Source organism: Gymnoscopelus microlampas (assembly GCF_963454915.1).
Source record: "Gymnoscopelus microlampas genome assembly, chromosome: 23".
NCBI lineage: Eukaryota > Metazoa > Chordata > Actinopteri > Myctophiformes > Myctophidae > Gymnoscopelus > Gymnoscopelus microlampas.
The window spans coordinates 24,386,406-24,406,140 of record NC_139960.1 but is presented as its reverse complement, the minus strand read 5'-3'; the positions used below and the strand labels follow the sequence as shown (position 1 = coordinate 24,406,140).

The 19,735-nt window shown below is 40.0% G+C and overlaps 2 protein-coding genes across 4 annotated transcripts in view; both read left to right on the top strand.

Moving 5' to 3' along the window:
* pik3cg (phosphatidylinositol-4,5-bisphosphate 3-kinase, catalytic subunit gamma) overlaps positions 1-5,170 on the top strand; it is a 32,519-nt gene extending 27,349 nt beyond the window's left edge. For all 3 annotated transcript variants that reach the window (XM_084050387.1, XM_084050386.1, XM_084050388.1), the window contains exons 21-24: positions 1-92; positions 2,383-2,540; positions 3,093-3,174; positions 3,768-5,170. The exon at positions 1-92 is cut by the window's left edge and continues 20 nt beyond it. In XM_084050387.1, coding sequence (XP_083906513.1) covers positions 1-92; positions 2,383-2,540; positions 3,093-3,174; positions 3,768-3,973 — 538 coding nt within the window. In that variant the 3' untranslated portion in view covers positions 3,974-5,170. The remainder of the gene's footprint in view (positions 93-2,382; positions 2,541-3,092; positions 3,175-3,767) is intronic.
* Positions 5,171-6,312: 1,142 nt separating this feature from the next.
* On the top strand, positions 6,313-19,345 carry LOC311039594 (cAMP-dependent protein kinase type II-beta regulatory subunit-like). The gene is made up of 11 exons (XM_084049534.1): positions 6,313-6,972; positions 7,785-7,820; positions 8,485-8,534; positions 8,928-9,011; positions 9,404-9,510; positions 12,962-13,118; positions 14,025-14,126; positions 14,651-14,725; positions 15,784-15,852; positions 16,354-16,483; positions 17,243-19,345. The coding sequence occupies exons 1-11, from the start codon at positions 6,699-6,701 to the stop codon at positions 17,380-17,382; spliced, it is 1,224 nt and encodes a 407-aa protein (XP_083905660.1). The 5' UTR covers positions 6,313-6,698; the 3' UTR covers positions 17,383-19,345.
* The last annotated feature ends 390 nt before the right edge of the window (positions 19,346-19,735 follow it).

Here is a 19,735-nt window from a genome sequence, read left to right as displayed (position 1 = left end):
GTTCCTTTATTCCTGTGGAGGCTACTGTGTAGCTACCTATGTCCTGGGGATAGGGGACAGACACAATGACAATATCATGATCACTGAATCTGGTAACTCCTTTTGATTCCCCAAACACCATGCAGTCATTTTGTAATTTAATTTGAACCACTTAAATTGCAATGTATAAAAAACATATTGAGGCTATAGAAAGCAATCATCTGTGGTAATAGGTGCTATTTGCATGTATTGGGGGACACAAATGAAACCTTTTAGACTTTTAAGCGTACTATCTTCCAATATTTATCAGACCAATAGATAGCATCTCCATATTTCTGGCCTTTGTCTTCATCAGGATGTGAACGCCAAAACATGTACTGTAGATGAAATCATATTAGTCTTCATCAGGATGTGAATGCCAAAACATGTACTGTAGATGAAATCAAATTAGTCCAATAAATATTAGAAGGGAGTGTGCGGTCTCCTATGTACCTCATATTGTTCTGACCTTAGACCTGCACCTTTTTGGTGCATGAACGTTCTGATTCTTAACTGTTGGTGTATTTTACCAATATGCAAGATGTGATCTAACTACTGTATGACTTTATGAACATAGTTTTAGATGGAGGAGGAAGGGGGAGCTGGTAGTGCCTTGTGTACGTTTTATTGAGGCCTACAACACCCTAGGCAGTGCTGTCCAACACTGCAGTGCTGATTAGACTGATCATAAAAAGACTGAACCAAGGCTTTAATAAAAATGTAAAACAGGAAGTACGTAATATGTTATTATGTTCAGAGCATCTTTGTTATGATGAGAAAAGATCAATATCGACTTAGCCTATGTTACGCATGCTCATATCAATCATGAAACCTTAAAGGATCTACACCATGAATTTAAAAAATAATAATAATATTTATTATCATATTGTTTATGTTCCTCAAACGTTTTTCAAAAGGTTTGAGCCTAAATCAAGCCTCAGATATACTCATTCCAACTAACTTCTCTCTGGCTTATAAAGCACTTTCACCTGCAATACCACATTGTCCTGTTTGGCACGGGGCGCTATTGAGCCAGTTTGTATGCATGTTATCTCCTGGCTCTGTGTGGAAAAAGTAAAAAAAATAAAATAAGAGATTTTTATTTTTTTAATATTTCTTTTTATTTTTTTTATTTTTTTTTACTGAAAAACGGGAGGGATTGTACCCTGACGTCACGTCACGTCAGGGTGCAAATCAGTTTGGCCTGTTTTGAGACCAATTTACAGAAAACCCCAGATTTGCTGTGAAAGCCTGAGTGTTCAAACTGGGGTATTTTGGGGGATAGAAGAGAGGTAGGGTAGACCAAAAACACACAAAAAAGAAGAAAAAGTTAAAATTCATGGTGTAGTCCCTTTAATTCATGATTAACCTTAAACCTTAATCTAATTCTCTATTCTGCAAATCAATGACCCTTAAACATAGAACATATTTTTACCTACTTGAACGAGAGAGCAGCACTTCTGAATGAAGGCTGACTATTCCATAAGTCATAACCAAAAAAGAGAACAGTATGAAACAGAACATGAGGCCAAACGAAAATAGCCCACTGGCACAGACCTGGGAGGTGCGGGTGTCATCTTGTCAGCTGTCGTATGTGTGTGTGTGTGTGTGTGTGTGTGTGTGTGTGTGTGTGTGTGTGTGTGTGTGTGTGTGTGTGTGTGTGTGTGTGTGTGTGTGTGTGTGTGTGTGTGTCTCTCTCTCTCTCTCTCTCTCTCTCTCTCTCTCTCTCTCTCTCTCTCTCTCTCTCTCTCTCTCTCTCTCTCTCAGGCGCTTTGCTGGCTCAGTGGGAGGTTTTGAAAATAAATTGAAAATCCACTTTGTGACAGACATTGCCTTGAAACGCTTTCCTTATTTGTTAGCTAACCAGGTCAAAGTGCATCAAAGTCCTAACATGCACAATTGCTTGGTGTCTATACATGACTACGTCAGACTGCATATACTGTACGGTGCAGACCATGTTAGTATGTGCCATTTACTGACGTACAGACATTTTCTTAAATTGTTTAGATACTTTATTAATGCGCCAATAGGCTACAACATATTTAAACTTTATTAACATGAGACAACTGATCTTCTTGCTGGGTTGCTAAGGAGCCCTTGTCACAAGACGATGCAAACCACACTGGCCTGGCTATTTGTTTACATTTGTTAAAGACCCATGAAGTGCTTTAAGGAGGAGACAAGCTTATTTCTGACAATCTCATCACTGGTGGGGGAGAACCCCCTCCCCTACTTTCAACTTCTCAGAGCAGAAGCCTGTGTTTGCTGCAGGGCTTATTTTCTAAATGTGTCCAAAACCAAATGCAATCATCTGTGTCACACTATTTAGCAGGAAGTAATAAACCCTTTTGTCTGACCGTATAGGGAATCTCTTCCACATCGACTTTGGCCACATCCTGGGCAACTGTAAGAGTTTCATGGGAATTAGTAAGGAGCGGGTTCCATTTGTCCTCACCCCAGACTTCCTTTATGTCATGGGAACCGCTGGGAAGAAAAGCAGCCCCCACTTCCAGAAATTCCAGGTGCAAAATAATTATTTGAATGTAGCACTCACTCATACTGTACACACATTCACACACAAACACCCCTGACTATTTGTACTACCTCCTTGTGACTGTAGCATTAGATTAGAAAATAATGTAATGAATGATGCGGTCTGCCTGTATGTATGAACATTATGTACAGGATGTTACTCTGTCCGCAACTTTGTCCACCAGAGGTTGCTGAAAATGTTAAATCAACTTGGGCTGAAACACATTATCAGTCATCCCCAAATGAAAGGTGATGAGTCACACGGCTCAACTATGCACACCTCCAGGTTGTCTTGTTACCTATGGCAGCCATGTATTATAATGGATTACAGTAGGAAATATCTCAAAACAAGCTCTCAACTTGGTATGTCTCCAGTATATTTGAGTCCTGAAGTCCTGAAAAAACTCATTGTCTTTTACTCTTTCACATTTCTCTCTCTCTCTCTCTCTCTCTCTCTCTCTCTCTCTCTCTCTCTCTCTCTCTCTCTCTCTCACCCTTTCTCTCTCCCTCTCCCTCTCTCTCTCCCTCTCAATCTATCTCAGAATGTGTGTGTGAAGGCCTACCTCGCCTTGCGTCACCACACCAACTTGCTGATCATTCTGTTCTCCATGATGCTTATGACAGGTACTGCTTCTACAGAATTCATACTGTACATCAACTACATCAACAATAGGCTCTGTGCATAACTGTACTCGCGGGTTTCCAAAAGGTTGCATACCCGTTTCCTGTTCCAGTTCATTTTCCTATAGCTTCCTTTGAGATTGGCTAAACTTCATGTGTGTTTCCCGCTCAAATCGGCTGCTGAGCCAATCAACAAAGCTATGGGGAAATGAACAGGAAACGGGTCTGCCACCAATGCGAAGGACAGAGGGTGGTCCTTAATCATCTGGGCAGAGGCATTCAGTCGATGTGGTAATTGCGGTAAAGGCGTGTCCTAAAAAAGGTTATGGCCTAATTATGGGTGTAGCTTTGTCACCGGTTGCCTTCGTCAGCCATCCAAGCCCATACAATGAATTTAAACGTATGCAGACGATTGGTTGATGGAGATGGGCAGAGATATCAGATTGTTTGTTTATGCGAGGCTATGGGGTTAGCAGTGACAGGGTTCGTAGTATTATGTACATGAGAATTGGTAAGGACTAAGTTAGGGAGAAAATGCCGACATTACTTAAACTGTGTATGGAATAAACACCCTCCGTTCTCCCCCCCAACAACAGGTATGCCCCAGCTGACCAGCACTGAGGACATCGAGTATATCCGTGAGGCACTGACAGTGGGCCGCAGCGAGGATGAGGCTCAGAATCACCTTCTCAACCAGATAGAGATCTGCAGGGAGAAAGGCTGGATGGTCCAGATCAACTGGTTCGTTCACCTGGTACTGGGGGTCAAACAGGGTGTGGAGAAACGATCCAAGGACTCTTAAAGGAAAAAATTAAAGGAACACAAGCTGATTTTTATGTGGCCTTTGTTTAAATGAAGACAGTGGGTTGTCTTTTGTATATATATTTTCCTTTTTAATGATGGAAAGAAAGATAACTGTGGATGACAGATGATAGTGGTGCTGGTGGGATTCAAAGCTAACTGATTGGACTGGAGTATCTTCACCATCAATGATTGGCATTAGGGGATTTTTTAAAAATTAATTGTGATCTCAGGGTAATAAAGATAAGATAAATATGATATAGACCTACTTAGGAGAAACTCATAAAGACAATTACAATGACAATTTAGGCATTTAGCAGACACTCATATCCAGAACGACTTGTGTGCCAAGCATGAACCCTAATCAACTAACAATAGGGTAAATTGTCTCATAAGTGAAAAGAGAACCTAGGAAACTAGGACACCACACCAGGTAAATCTTAAAACTAGCATTTGTTTCTAAACAACATGCTATCTAAAGAACATTTTTAACATTGTGGTCAGGCTAAAACAAAAAGTGACAAGAAGCGATACTTCTTGAAAAGGATTGAAAATAGAAACCTCATGTGGAAAGAGGAATGGAGACATTATTGGTTATAATGTTATTTAACTGTAAATAATAATCGTTCCAGTAGTTTCAGGGCCAGAGCAGTCATGTTACAGTAGATGGAAGTTTCAGAGAGAATGTCGTCAAATGCACAACTGTATGCAGTTTAGGATTACATTATAAGTATAATTATGAATTGAAATAATACATTTTATATTGAATTTGTAAATTAGGGAAGGGAAAGGGAGAATTTACTGGTCCCCGGGGGAGGGCAAATGCCCTTTCTGCATTCACCTACTGTAGCTGCAGATTGATTTTGAATTGTGATGATTATTAATTAATAATTGTATTTATACATTTTATATTGTATTTGTTAAATTATATAACCGCCACCTATCTCCCAGTTGGGGAGGGGTTGCAAATCCACAGCAGACATCAGTCATCAAATCTTTTCTTTTTATGACATTCTCACAATAATTTTAAGACAAAATGTGTTCAAATATATGTCTCCTTTGAGAAATCACTTTCATATGAATCATACCAGAGAGCAAATATTATACAATAACTGAAACGTATTGTGTTTTTATATATGTCACTGAATCAGTCAATAAAAACAATGTGTCATCAGAAATGAGGCATATGAGATATGAACATTTCCTTTCCTCTTACACAAGTGAGACATAACCACATGCAGCTTGTATGTTCACTTTTAACCACTTAAGTCCTATTTTGGCTATTCGTAAAAAGCCAATCTTCTACGCTTGTAGATATGCTATTTTCTTTTTCTCTTTTTTTACTTGGAAAAAGTGTCCATTTTGAAAAAATGTCACACTCAGTGTGAAGTAAGCATGCTCACACCCTGGTGTTGCAACTACTGCTAATTAAAAATCAGGCAGGCTTCTGCTGTGTCACCCTTTCTCCCTCTCTCTTTAGCCAATTGTTTGGGAAAAATGTAAAAAAAAATGTTCCTATCACATACACATTTTGCAGCACCCCTATTACAGTAGTAGCCTAACTCTGGGGACCCCTAGGGTCCGTTGAAGACACATGGGGATTGATGACATCACTGGAGCTGTCACACTTCAGCAATATGCCAATGTAAGATAGTCAATGATATTTTGCATCAAAATGGCCAATAAAATGTTAAGTCATAAAAGCAATATATATTTTGCATCCAAGTTCAGATGTATCTGATAATATGGAATCTGAAAATGTTGAAATACAATTGAGTCAAAAATACGTTTTTTAATTGTTTGTTGTAAAAGAAAAGATAAAAATTGAGTTATTAACTTGGGTCCATCATGCATGGACAGATCAGATCTCTTCCTGTGATTCTGTTTCTGTGCGATGCTGCGAGCCCTGTCGTTGCGCGACGGTCAACCTCTCTAGATGGTTGGTTTCCATGGATACTGGGCGTTACATTGGAATCGGTAACCTATCGATTTATGTGACTCCAGATGTCGCTGGTTTATCTTTTTTTCCCCCTCTCCTTTTGATGAGAAAATGCAGTTTTATTGCATTTTAGGTCACATCATGTCACCGTTGGCGTTTTCCACAAGTGCCATCACGGTCACATCACATGCGGTGTCTTTTTTTTCATCACTACAATTGACAATAAATGCATTAAGATAACAATCATACTAAGTTTACCAAAGATGTATTTTGTCTCCATCGTCGAGAGCGAATTTCCAGAACGGCGACATCTACGGTCATGGAATTCGATAGGTCACCGGTTACAGCACAACCCCGACGTCACATGCACAGTTTTGTACGAGGCATTGGCATATATTGACGCTGCTGTAGCCTACGCTCTGCGTTGTCATCTCACTCTTTTAATAAGCCTCTTTGCCGTGTGTAATTGATATGGAAATAACCTGGATTGTGACTTTTTGGCTTTTTAAAATGGGCATGATGCCGTTCCCCTCGTAGACATGATGGCTCCCCTTGAAGCATCCTTGGAGTGAACTGTCAATCGTTTCGCAGCTATAGCTCGCTAGCAACACGCCTGCTAACGACCACATCCAAAGAGCCAACCGTCAGTTGGCCTTTTTTTCTCTTTTTTTTGTGCCTTTTTTTTTGTATAGGCATTTATTATTTTCATTTCTTCCGCTCTCTCCCTTAAAAAAAAGAGAAGAAAATAAAAACTGGACATTGTTTTATTACCGACGGTCTTCCAAACATGGACATCCGGGTCCCAGATGGACTGAAAGACATGCTGAGAGACTTCACCGTGGCGGTGTTGAGGAGCCAGCCAGCAGATCTGACACTCTTTGCCTTGGAGTATTTCAGCCAGAAGATAGAGAGCAGACATAGAGGAGGAGAGGAGGACTTCCCCCATCATGACTCCTCCTGTCAGCTGCGGCTGGGTGGGGGTGGGGGTGGGGGTGCAGGCTGGGCTGTCAACTTCGTTGTGCAGTCGGCGAGCGACTCAGAGGAGGATGAAGAGTTCGTGGGTACGCATACCGAATAATTTGATTTGGAGCGTTGGATAGAATCCCAATCCCAGGGGTATATTGTAGTACATTTTTATTTTATTTTTTTATATTTTATACAATTTGGGAGTTATATATCATGAAAACATGATTTTGTATCAAATCGTATTTTACCTTTTACCTTTAGCTGCCCCTGAAAGCTAGATCCAAAGGGGTGTGTGTGTGTGTGTGTGTGTGTGTGTGTGTGTGTGTGTGTGTGTGTGTGTTTTTGATTGATTGATTGAAATTTTTATTAGGCTAAATAATGTAAAACATTCGTGTGTGTGTGTGTGTGTGTGTGTGTGTGTGTGTGTGTGTGTGTGTGTGTGGTAGATCTGCCTTACTTAAGCTTTAGGTGGCTGGTTTCCTTTTTTTTTTTTACATCCAAACTTATGTATATGTGTGTATATATATATATATATATATATATATACCAGCCACCTATAGCTAGAGTTGCCCAAAAGCTTAAGTAAGGCATACGTTACTTACAACTTATGTGTACAAGCAAAATCATTTACGTAAATTAGGCTAATATACTAATGACTTTATAATAAGTGGCCCCCAAAAGCCCCTGGCAATGCCAACTGACAGTTAATTATCTCTGCTAATTAATTAAAAGAGCTAATAATGGCAACATTTGTGGTTTAGAATTTCTGACTGAGCATGTAGCTGTATTAAATCCAGCCGATGGACAGAATTGAACAACAGAATGAACCACAGAAGTGAAGAATTGTGTTAGTTAATACTTCCACTGTAAAATGTTTATTGTATGGCTCTCCCTTTCATCTCAACAGCTCCAGTAATCAACAGATTCACAAGAAGGGCCTCAGGTAAAACTCAGTCACTTTTGGTTTATTATAGGTTTGCTTTGATTTATGGTTGATTCGTTCATTGAACAAAAAGCCCCTGAAGGCTTGTTTCCATTGTGGTCCATTGTACTCAATGAATCAGTAATAGCCTACATATAATACATACAATACAAAACGTATTGGAATAAAACTCATAGGGTATAGAAGGTATATTTATCGAGAAAGGAGGGGTGGGGGCAGGGGCAGAGGATTCTACTATCAAGGTGTTGAAGGAGAACTATGTCCACTCATATTTTAAGGACAGGAATTCTTTTCGGTTAGTTTTGCGTTTGGGTAGGAAGTCTGCAGTCAAGAAGCTTTATGTATTTTGGTAGGTCATTCCACATTTTGGTGGCAGTAGAGTAGAATACATTTTTTACCCATGTTTGAGACGGATTTTGTGGGAACAAGGTCAGATGATCTCCTTCTGGTGTCATCACTCAATCTATAGAAGTAGTTTGACAGGTATCTGGGCAGGTTGCTACAGGAATGACCATATCACACTGTCATAGGGCTTATTGTATTGGTGATGATGCTTGAAGTCAGATAAGTCAAATCATTTAACCTTAGATGAATCCTTTCCACAGTTTTCATTCAGGTTCCTTTTCTGCTTATTGTGAATGACTTGTACTGTTTCTCTGTGCAGTGTGTGCTGAGAGCTACGACCCTGATGAGGATGATGACAGAGAAACCAAAGTAAGACACTCTGCACTTCTGCATCCTCTAACTCAGTGGTTCTCAAACCTTTTCATTTCAAGGCCCCCCATAACTATGAGAGTTACAGACCTGCAAGAGTCCATTTGAAACCTCAAGGAACCCTGAGGGTCCCTGGACCCACTTTGAGAACCATTGCTCTAACTCAGGATTAGAGCAGAAGGAAGGAATCAGAACTATGAGAAGTGTTTTCAAATGTTCTATTTGGTTAGCCTGAGCGCCTTGACAGAAAAAAACTATTTGCTACACTACTACTTCCCCTGTGAGAATTCAGCGGTAACAGGGCTGTGATAATGATGTTATGTTACTCAATTAACAATAACACCTTAGTTTGTACAAAAAAACACTCTTTTTCTCTCTCTTTCATCTTTTAAGGTTGTTCACCCTAAGTCAGATGATCAGAGGCAGAGACTACAGGAAGCATGCAAACACATTCTGCTCTTCAAAAACCTGGAGAGGGTAAGTGGACAGCCACATCAAACTGGTTAGACTGGAAGAGGCCAAACAAAAGTAGAATTGCTGTTGGGCAGAAACCTTGTATCTCTATATTTTATATATAGTTTGTTTATTTCCCCATAAATGATTTAATGCCCTATTTTAAACTTTGTGGTTCAAAGTGGAGAAAATAGACAATCGACAGGCTTGCATTGTGAACTTAGTAGACTTAACTTAAGTGGTGAAATCTGTCTGGATTTGTCAAAAAGTATTAACAAGAACTAGATGATAACATTGGATCCTTTGGATTATGGTTATTTTTCCCCACTTCCTGAAAAGTAACTGTTTTGGACATACAGTACAAGGTTTTCGCCCCCCGGACAGCAGCAAAGTAAAACAATTCAACTTGTTTCCAGGATCAGATGGCCGAGGTTTTGGATGCCATGTTTGAGAAATCAGTTGTAACCGGAGAGTACATCATCGACATGGATGACGACGGGGACAACTTCTATGTCATTGAAAGGTAGAGATTCACTGCCACACATCTCAGGACAGGAAACACCTGTCCATATTGGTCCTGGCAAGCTGCAAGTGTATATACTGTATTTCTATGTCACAAGGTATACGGTAATGCTTTTGCAGTTTAGAGGATAGGATACTAGCAATCATGGAAATGGTTATCAGGCAATTTTATTAAGTTAGCACGGGGAACTCGCCTCACAGCCAGAAGGTCCTGGGTTCGATTCCAGCTGGGGACGCTGTGGGCACTGGGGGTGTGTTCTCTCCTCTATTAGGAGCAGTGAGCACTATCAATAGAGGGCCCAGATGCAGTTGTTAAGTGACTTGCTCAGGGACATTTTGACTGGGCGGACCTCATGCATTGAAAGAATCTCAGTTCGGGTCTCTCCCCAGGCTGGTAGAGGGAGATTAGCGCCCAGGATTACAAGCTTAGGCAATTGGCACTGGGTGAAAATCATGAAAATGTAGAAGAAAAAAAAAGTTAGCACGGGTAGCATACAGAGCAATGTTTCATTTTCACCTTGCTCTGATGAAGGCCATGCACCGAAACGCATCAGTCGTCAGATTAAAAGAAAATGGTTTAACTGAGAACAAGTCTTTTATTTTGGAGTGCCGCTTTCTTCTTTCCACTTTGCTGGAAATGTTTTCACTTGAGTATGTTCTGTTAGCTAAGCACCTACGGCCAAGAAGGCAAACAGAGGATGCACACCTGCTCCAGTTTTAGAGCAATGTACTGTATGTGTTTTGGCGTAACGCCGAAAGACATATGTTGCTCTGTATGTTGCCCGTGCCAACTTTTAATATTTCCATACCAAAATACTTTATCCTACATAGAAACCAACAGTAATATAGTTATAAAACAAAACAAAAAACATTTTGGCATTTAGCGGATGCTCTTATCCAGAGCAAGTTACAAGTGTGAGATGAGATCAGAGTAAATAGCATGAACCCTAGTCAAAAAACAGGGTAACAATTTAGTGCTTCAAAGAAACTAGGATAACCAGATAACCAGGTAATCATCAAACCTAGCATCTGTCAGGTGCTCGGGTGGTGCAGGTGTACCTGTTACATTGTTTTGAAAGGTGCTTTATGAATAAAAACAATAAATAAATGTACTGTCTACCACTGCAGAGACTAGGGATTCAAATCCACGAGGTGTTTCTGTGAGTTTTCAGACTGCAGCAGAAAATCAGAAGTGAGTCTGCAGTTCTAAATGTGAGGGGGAGTTTATTCCACAGCTTGGGAGCCAGGAGGGAGAAGAGTCTTATGGCAAGTTGCCCAGACTAATGTGGCAGCAACGTTTAGGTACAATCCAGCAGCCAATGCCGCATCTACGTATATTATGTCTATGATGTGGACCATGTTCATGCGAGCGCAGGCACACACACACACACACACACACACACACACACACACACACACACACACACACACACGCACAAACCAGCAACCTTCTGGGAATCAGAAGGTCGCTGGTTCACCCCCGGTCCGCCTAGTGAAAATGTCCCTGAGCAAGTCACTTAACAACTGCACCTGGGCCCTCTATTGATAGTGCTCACTGCTCCTAATAGTTAGGATGGGTTAAATGCAACACATTTCATGAATGTGCAAAGGTACAATGACAGAAAATACCCCAACAACTTGACTGCTGTGTTTGATATTAAGTTGACTAACCTTAAGCCTAACACAAACTGACTTAGCCGCTGATGTCAGACTCCGTATCTATGACACGTCTTGGGTCTCTATGACGACTTCGTAGGTCGATCGTCTCCATTTATGGGGATCTCCATATATAGACCAGTACTGGCAAGTATGCCCTGAACGTTCTATACGACAGTACCAGTGTCTAAACTAAATCTATTAATTCAACCACACCAAACTCATGCCTAAACATATTCTATACTTGCTTACGTATTCTATACTTACTTACTTACAGCAACACGTATGGTGACATTGGCAAGACAGATGGGCGAGCAGGCCTATATAATAAATGGCTTCTAACATTGTTTTCAAGAGGCCGTAGTAGTGGCAGCTTATTTAAACAAAAAAAAAAAAAATTAAAAATAAAAAGTTATTTACATTCTCACTGGTATGTTCCACACATATTTCACAATACTCATTACACATGTGTTGTGTGACCATGTATCTAAATACTATTTTTTATTTGTGACTGTCTGTTCCCTACATTCCCATCAGAGAGCAGGTGGCGAACGGCAGCAATTCATTAATTCCTAACATAAAGTGGTTGAGAGAAAGAAGATGAGCTCAAAAGCATCCTATTCCTACTAGCTTGTTAGTTGTTTGCTAATCTGAGTTCCCAGAAGTTTTCGCCAGCTCTGGCGAGGAACTTCTGGGCCAGAGCCCTGGTATTTGTGGGCGGGATGTAATTTACGCTCAGAATCTGAGCGGACACGCCTCTTACCGGTCTGAGGCTGTGCAACTCGTCTAAAAAGTCAGACGAGAGGCAAACAGCATTATACAACAATGGCGGGCGCAATTTCTCAAGGGGAAATTGCTTCCCGTCGATTCTATTTAGATGCAACACCCACTGCATGTGGACCCCGCCCCCTTTTCTTCATTGGCTGTTGATTTGAATCACAACGCAGTGGCCACGCCCCTGCTGTCCAAGCTCCGACGCCCAGACTCCCAGACTAGTTGTTTGCTAACTGAAATGGACCCCTCCCCCACAACCTTTATTTTTTTTACAAATCTCTTTCTTATTTTTTCAGACAATAAAAATTACAACATGTCAAGCAGTGAAAACAAAGAGGTCTATTTTTTCTGACAAAAAACAACAAATAAACAAGGCACAACAGAACAAACAATAAAATAGGTACAGTAATCAACGTACATGTTAAATGTAAGACATAAAAATAAAATAAAATAAACGGACAAGACGGACAATAACCAAAGACACTCATTCATACCAGGGAACAAGAGGGAGAGAGAGGAGGGGGGGGGGTTCTCTGCACAGGACACTCATTTGTGAGATCTTACTCCGTAGTAAGGGTGCCAATGAGGTCCAGAAAGGGTTATCAAATTTGGAGAAACATATTCAAAGAGTCGTTAAGGGAGAACTTAATTTAGTCTCACCGTCAAGGGAGACACTAATTTGCGAGTTCTTCCACCATAGTAAGGGTGTCAATGTGGTCCAGAAAAGGTTGCCAAATTATGTGAAACATCTTCAAAGAGCCGTTAAGGGAGAACCTGATCCTCTCAAGTTTGAGACAATATAGAATTCATCCATCTGTTATGCGAAGGAGGGGAGGGGTGTATCCATTTAAGGAGAATAAGCCTCCTAGCGAGTAATGTTGTGAAAGCAACAACTCGGCGTGCGGAAATGCGCGCAGTAGGCATTATAGGGATTCCGAAAAGGGCAGTGAGGGGATCCGCACAACCTTTATTTTGGATTTGAGTTCATTGTGTGTGTATGACTGTGCTTCCCTGTGTTTCAGTGGTACATATGACATTTTGAAGAGAGAGGAGAATGGAGAAGAGAGAGTGGTTGGGTGCTACGATAACAAAGGCAGCTTTGGGGAGCTGGCCCTGATGTACAATACTCCTAGGGCAGCCACAATTATCGCTACGTCCCCTGGAGCACTCTGGTGTCTGGTAAGTTCCTCACTAACAAGCTTAGGGACAATAGCATTTGAATCGCCTACATTTCAGCCACACAACTAATATGAAACAAAATGAATGGCAGTATGATTTGGGTGTTTAGGCTCACTTCCTGCAACATGCACTATAAAGCTCTGTGAGCGATGATGGTGAACTTATCCCAGGGAAAATCTAGAATCAGAGCGCCTACAGGTGGATGATGGGGTGGAGATGGGAGTGATGAATTGTTAGGGATGCACGACGATACACTGACTGCCAATATATTATTCTCAAATAAATGGGGAAAATACATTTTTGTCACAGTAATGGAATTTTATCCCATTTATTAGTGGTGATTTGACAGGTTATGTACAATGAACTTACACTGTGTACTGCACACTGCAACTGCCTGCTTTGTTTTTGCGGTCCAGCCAGGTGGAGGCACATCAGCAAAGTGACAATGTAGTACTATGTCATCCATGCTGATATCCCTCAATGTGAGCTGAGCCTTGGCTTGGGCAAACTATGCAGCAACAGCCTGTTGGCTCTGGGATAATCCAAGAGCAATCACCATGTAGTGTTTACAGAAACAAATATAAACTGAAACGGCATTATTGATCAAGAGTAAGCCACAGACCAGTTTCCTGGCAACAACACGGGCACATCCAATATGTGGTATATTGATCAAATTCTTGAGTTAGACTAATCAATGAATAAATCATGATAAATCATGGATCCCTATCATAGATCCAGTTCTTTATTGTTATCTCTTTTACTGTATGTTTTTGCACTCTTGTTCTATTTGGGGGCTTTCCAGCTTTGGGTATGTCAGGGCTTGAAAACTCAGCCTGACAGTTATCTTTAAGTTCAACTGTGAGTCTTTTAGTTCAAGTCTCCATCTCTCCTCTGTGTGCTGTGCAGGACAGAGGCACCTTCAGGAGGATCATATTGAAGACTAATGCCAAGAAGAGGAGGATGTATGAGTCATTCATCGAGTCACTCCCTTTACTCAAATCATTGGAGGTGAAATGTCATTCTGGACAACATTTATGTGGAATCTGGTTTTATTTAAAGGCCAGTTTTACTGGGGAGTGTAACCGTTCATAGTGCTGTAGATAATGTAAACTTTATTGTAATGTATAAATAGTTGGAAATATAAAGTAAGTCATGTTGTATGCATTCCATGTAATGTGCTGTATACTGGGGCTGTATACATGTGATGTCAGTTTTGACTAAGCAATATTGTCTATTGTCCTTTTAATTTATTTATATGTTCTACTACCGGCTTCGTGAGCGAGACGACCACATTTCTCCTAAATTAATCCAGTTTTAACTAATCTTTGCTGAACCAATAGACGAGGTGGCATACCCGTTTCCGGTTCCTGTTCAGTTTCCCATACATGACTCTTTCCGGTTTAAATCTGCTGCTGCGACAATCGAGTGGCGCTATGGGAAACTGAACCAGAAATGGAAACGGGTATGCCACGCTTGGGGGAACCGAGAATACAATTATGTACAGAGCTTAGCTTCTAATTTTGCCTTCACAGCCCTCTGAGAGGATGAGAGTGGCAGATGTGCTGGTCTCCAAAACATTCAGCGATGGAGAACGCATCATAGCTCAGGTACAGCACTTTGTTCCAGACTCCTTCCTGGTTTCAGCTCTGACAAGGATCACAGAGTGCCGATTGGATATCTGAGAGAATATTGGCCCTACTGGGCCGTCCACACCTAGCCATGTACTGTAACTTAACTATAACTATAAAAGATATAGTTTTAAAAATCATTCTAACTCAAATGCATGACAACATCCTGATCCACACACTACAACTATAATGTCACTCCCCATCTCTCTCCCCATTTCCTGTCAGCCTACTGTCCGATCAATAAAGGCATAAAAGCTCCCCCCAAAAAGCCAAATATGCCTTAATACATTATAATTGCCTCTATAACTAAAATTAAAAATGAAAAACACCTTGAATATTTTATTTATTTTATAAATAGTTCATCTTTTACTCAAGAGGGACAATGCCCGTCGCAAGTTGATGATGTAATTTGTCCGTGTGTGGTCCAGTCCTATGGAATGTATGGAATGCATGTGCAAATAAAAATTTATTTAAAATATCGTTTTGATGCTCCTATTAACCTTAGGAAGTATTAAGTAGTTTTCTTATTAAAACATGCCAATAACATTCCTTAGGGCTGGACCACACATGGACAAATGACATCATCAACTTGCGACAGGCGGTGTCCCCCTTGAGTAAAAGATTTTTGTTCTAGAGGGCAACTAAAACGTATTTGGCTCATTATCCAGGGATCCTTTTAACAACACTTTGACATTATACTCAACTCAAACTTTATTTATAAAACACATTACGACCAAATAAGTGCTGAACTGGTTAAAACAAAGAAAGAAGACTGAAAAAGACAAAGAAAACCTCTAGTGAACATAGAGAAATCTCTTATCAGACAGGGAATATCTACTTTAGCTGTGTTAACCAATTGTGTGTGTGTGTGTGTATGTATGTGTGTGTGTGTGTGTGTGTGTGTGTGTGTGTGTGTGTGTGTGTGTGTGTGTGTGTGTGTGTGTGTGTGTGTGTGTGTGTGTGTGTGTGTGTGTGTGTGTGTGTGTGTGTGTGTGTGTGTGTGTGTGTGTGTGTGTGTGTGTGTGTTGTCACTACAGGGAGATAAACCTGACTGTTTCTACATTGTGGAGTCTGGTCAGGTCAGAATCACCATGAACAGGAACAAGGTACCCTGGCCTATATTTATTTATTTATTCAATCAATCAATCAGTCACTCAGTCAGCATTTATTTATGTAGCATACACTGTACAATATCCTTCACAAAGTGCAATACAAGTTTGTCGCACGGAAAACCTACTACAAGTTAATGATGTTTATCAATTGAACCCATTAAGACCTGAGGCTGATTCTAAAAATGCCTTCTAGTTCTAACTCAGTAGTTCTCAAACTTTTTCGTGCCAAGGTTTGTGTTAAAAAAAACTTTTTTTAAAACACTTTCAAGATTTTTCAAAAATGTTCAGCGCTGTGAGCTTGTATATCTGCTATTTTTGAGTGTTCTAAACCAACGTTCTAAATCCTAAGAGTTTTCTGAAAAGAGTTTTCTTATACTGCCTACAGTATAATGACATGCCCAAAACAGGGACGCCAGGTTGAAAGCACTTTCAACAATTAGATTTCACTATAATTAATATAGTGGCTGTGGTTATGAATGTGTCTTCAACATCCAGGCGAATGAGCCAGTTAAGGACGTGGAGATCAGTGTGTGCACCAGAGGGGACTACTTTGGAGAGCTGGCCCTGGTCACTAATAAACCCAGGGCTGCGTCAGCGTACACCGTGGGAAATGTCAAGTGTCTAGGTTCGTTACCACTCCATTCTGTTTTTTGTTTGGATAATGTCTTTCTGAAGCTTACTCGTGAAAATCCTGATACGTCCTGGATATCTCTAAAGTATTAATATAGAGTTTTGCAACTAAACTCTGGTCTTCAGATTAGCACTCAACCTGTTTGACGCAGGGCACGCAACTCAGACGCCAATCAGAGCCTCAGTAAATGAATGAGGAAGTATACAGGGACATTGAGTGAATCGAAACAAGCGCAAAAGCCACAGTTCGTCTATCAATGAGGAAGTGACTGGCTTGTTGTTATTGTCAGCATGCGTTTGGTTTGCATACTTTTCGATTACCCAAATACTGGAGGATCAAAAGTATGAGGGCATTTACTTTTATTGAGCAGAGAATCATCTCTGTTACAGAGATTGAACAGATTTTTTTATTTAAACAACACCAAGTGGACTTTACTTTAACTCTGAGTGTACAAATGTAACAGTCATACAGCAGTTACCACATGGCATGAATAGAAACAAATATCATTTTATGAAATTTCACAAAGGATTTACAGTTAGCATTTCAGCGTTCAAAATGAAAGGCTACATAATACATGCAAACCATAATACACATATACGCGTTTAAGATTACTTACTTAAATGACTAACTAATTATTGTGACCTTAGCCAGTGGGTTTATAACAATTGTGTTAAAAATATGAATTTGTTGTGGTTTATCCAATTGGTAGTTTACTGTAATCCACACTAAAGCGTGATTCCCCTCTGTCTCTAGTACTGGATGTGCAGGCATTTGAGCGACTGCTGGGGCCATGCATGGACATCATGAAAAGGAACATCATGCACTACGAAGAGCAGCTAGCCCGACTGTTCAGCAACACCGACTACAAAGATACAGAAAGCCCTGTGCTGTGAGAAACACATTGTGTTCTTTGTAGCGACAGGTAGACTCGTAGCCAATTGCCAAGCAAACCCTCCTTCTATGGCGCTACTTACTTGACACATCACTTTTCAGTCAGTAAAGGGAAGTTCAAACTCCCAAGCTCAGTATGATTCACAAGCAAATGTGAATCAGTAGTAATAGGGAGGATAATAGTAGAGATTAAACTACTACTAAATGAGCATCGACCTGCTTGTATCTGTTGCAGTTTTCAGTTATTTTGTACAAGTCCTAGCCTTATATGTTCTTATGATCCAAATGGCACATTGTTATTATAAAGATGCACTTTTCTTTTCACATTTGTCTCATGGAGGAAACTGCTGATCCTAATGGTGCCATTGCTCATCCAAGTTTTCCTGAGAGAAGGAAAAGGCCAAAACAAAATGTTTTCCAGTATTCTTCGTAGCCTATTTATTGTATTATGCTTAAACCTCATGAGATGAGGTTTCCTCATCTGATCATAAATGTTAATACACTTTTTTGTTTTAGGCTGAACAGTTTAACCTGAATTAATGTGAAGATCTCAATATATTAAAAAAACTAAACTAAGAAAGCCACAAAAACCAAGGGCAGACCATTCTGTGCGTTCCATTAAACTAGAATTTAAGTATAGTATGCCCATTGTTTGTGGTTGCCAATCTTTCTTTCTTTTTTCCCCCTCTTTTCATTTAAAGATGTAAATAAATGCATATTTACATATCGTACTTGAGGTCTGTCCTAGTGCACCAGGTTAGACGTTCATCATAGATTTTATAATAAAGTTTATGTATGAGAGTACAGTACAGTGGTCAACTGTTTTGTTTATTTTTAATATGGTTCTGTTGTACCATGTGGTGCTCAGTAGCAAAAATGGAAAAAAGAAAAAAAAACTAATTGCAGTATACACACTGAATGAACAGTTGTTATTTATCACTTGATAGGCATTGCATTATAAGTTGTGGATGTTTGTTTACTGTCGCGCTGATAAGCTATATTTGAGAAGATGTAATTTTATACATAATGTTTTTGTTTTGTTTTGACTGCCCAGTTTGGCCTGTCTCTAACTGCTATAGCCTGTGAGGGAGCGAGCTGTCCCACAGGGGCTGAATGGAGCCTGATTTACTTTGTCCTACGACAGTGTCAAGCGGGTATATATTAACCACTTAAGCCCTCTATTCTTAGTCAAATGGACCCGAGTTACAACTGTACTTTTAGCGTCCACACACCAAATCTCTTCTCCAAAAATAGCCGATCTACAAGCTCACAATGTGCTGCAACGCGACACGTTGAGAGCTTGTGGATCGGCTATTTTTGGCCAATGTTCCCTGCAGAGTAGGCATGCCGGGGTTCAAGTGGTTAAGCATGACTGCCACTGCTTCCACAAAGATGAAGTAACAGTTTGCTTCATCACAGAGTATGACTGTCTTGCTCGCCAAAAACCTTTCATTTTCGAGGAGCAACATACAGTCATACGATTGAGTTCAAATTAGCCGTAACCTTTGGACATATTTTGTATATTGCTGCTAAACTTTTAATTCTCAAATGTTTATGTCTTAATATTTCTGCTCCGTTCATTGCGTGTATTGTACTGCCTCTTCGTTTTGAAACAGATGTTCCAATCCTCATGAATCGGTACTTGTCACTGCATTTGTCAGAAGTTAAAACTCTAATGCAAGTTAGTAGAAGGGTTTTCTATTTGTCTACCTCTGCACACATGTAATACCTATTCCAACAACAGGTGCATATACACTACTGTATGTACGTATATCATATTCAATAAGAGTATTATTGTGTACTTGTATAGCCTTATTTTTGTTGTTTGATGTGCTGGCAATCTGTTTTTCCATCCAGCAGTACTTTCACACTCATCTGCAAGTATATCTGGTGTTTATGCCTTTGTAATGTTATTGAACTTACAATATTGCAGATTATTCTCCGTTTTTTAAATGTTATTTTCACTACCACTGCAATAAAGTTAGTTTTTCTATGACAAAACACACCATCTCAAGCTTATTATGGTTGAACTCAAAAATTGCCATTGACAATGTCTGCATATAGCCAATAAAATGGTTCAGTTATGCCATAGAGCCAATATAATACCATTGTAATACCATCTACTATCCAGCATCATAACCCACCAGTGGTGGAAAAAGTATTCAATTTGTTTTACTTAAGTAAAAGTACTGCAAATACTGCAATGTAGAAATACGCTGTTACAAGTAAAAGTCAGGAATTTGTCAAAATTCAAAAGTCAAAATTGACTTGAGTAAAAGCACAAAAGTGTTGGTATCAAAAAATACTTAAAGTACCAAAAGTAGAAAATACCCATTATTAAGTTTTCAAGTTGTC

Bases quoted from the DNA above. Each gene is read 5' to 3' on its own strand.
- LOC311039594 (XM_084049534.1), top strand. From the start codon at position 6,699: ATGGACATCCGGGTCCCAGATGGACTGAAAGACATGCTGAGAGACTTC. The intron at 8,535-8,927 runs GTAAGACACTCT...TCATCTTTTAAG, and splicing joins ATGATGACAGAGAAACCAAA to GTTGTTCACCCTAAGTCAGA. The intron at 13,119-14,024 runs GTAAGTTCCTCA...TGTGCTGTGCAG, and splicing joins CTGGAGCACTCTGGTGTCTG to GACAGAGGCACCTTCAGGAG.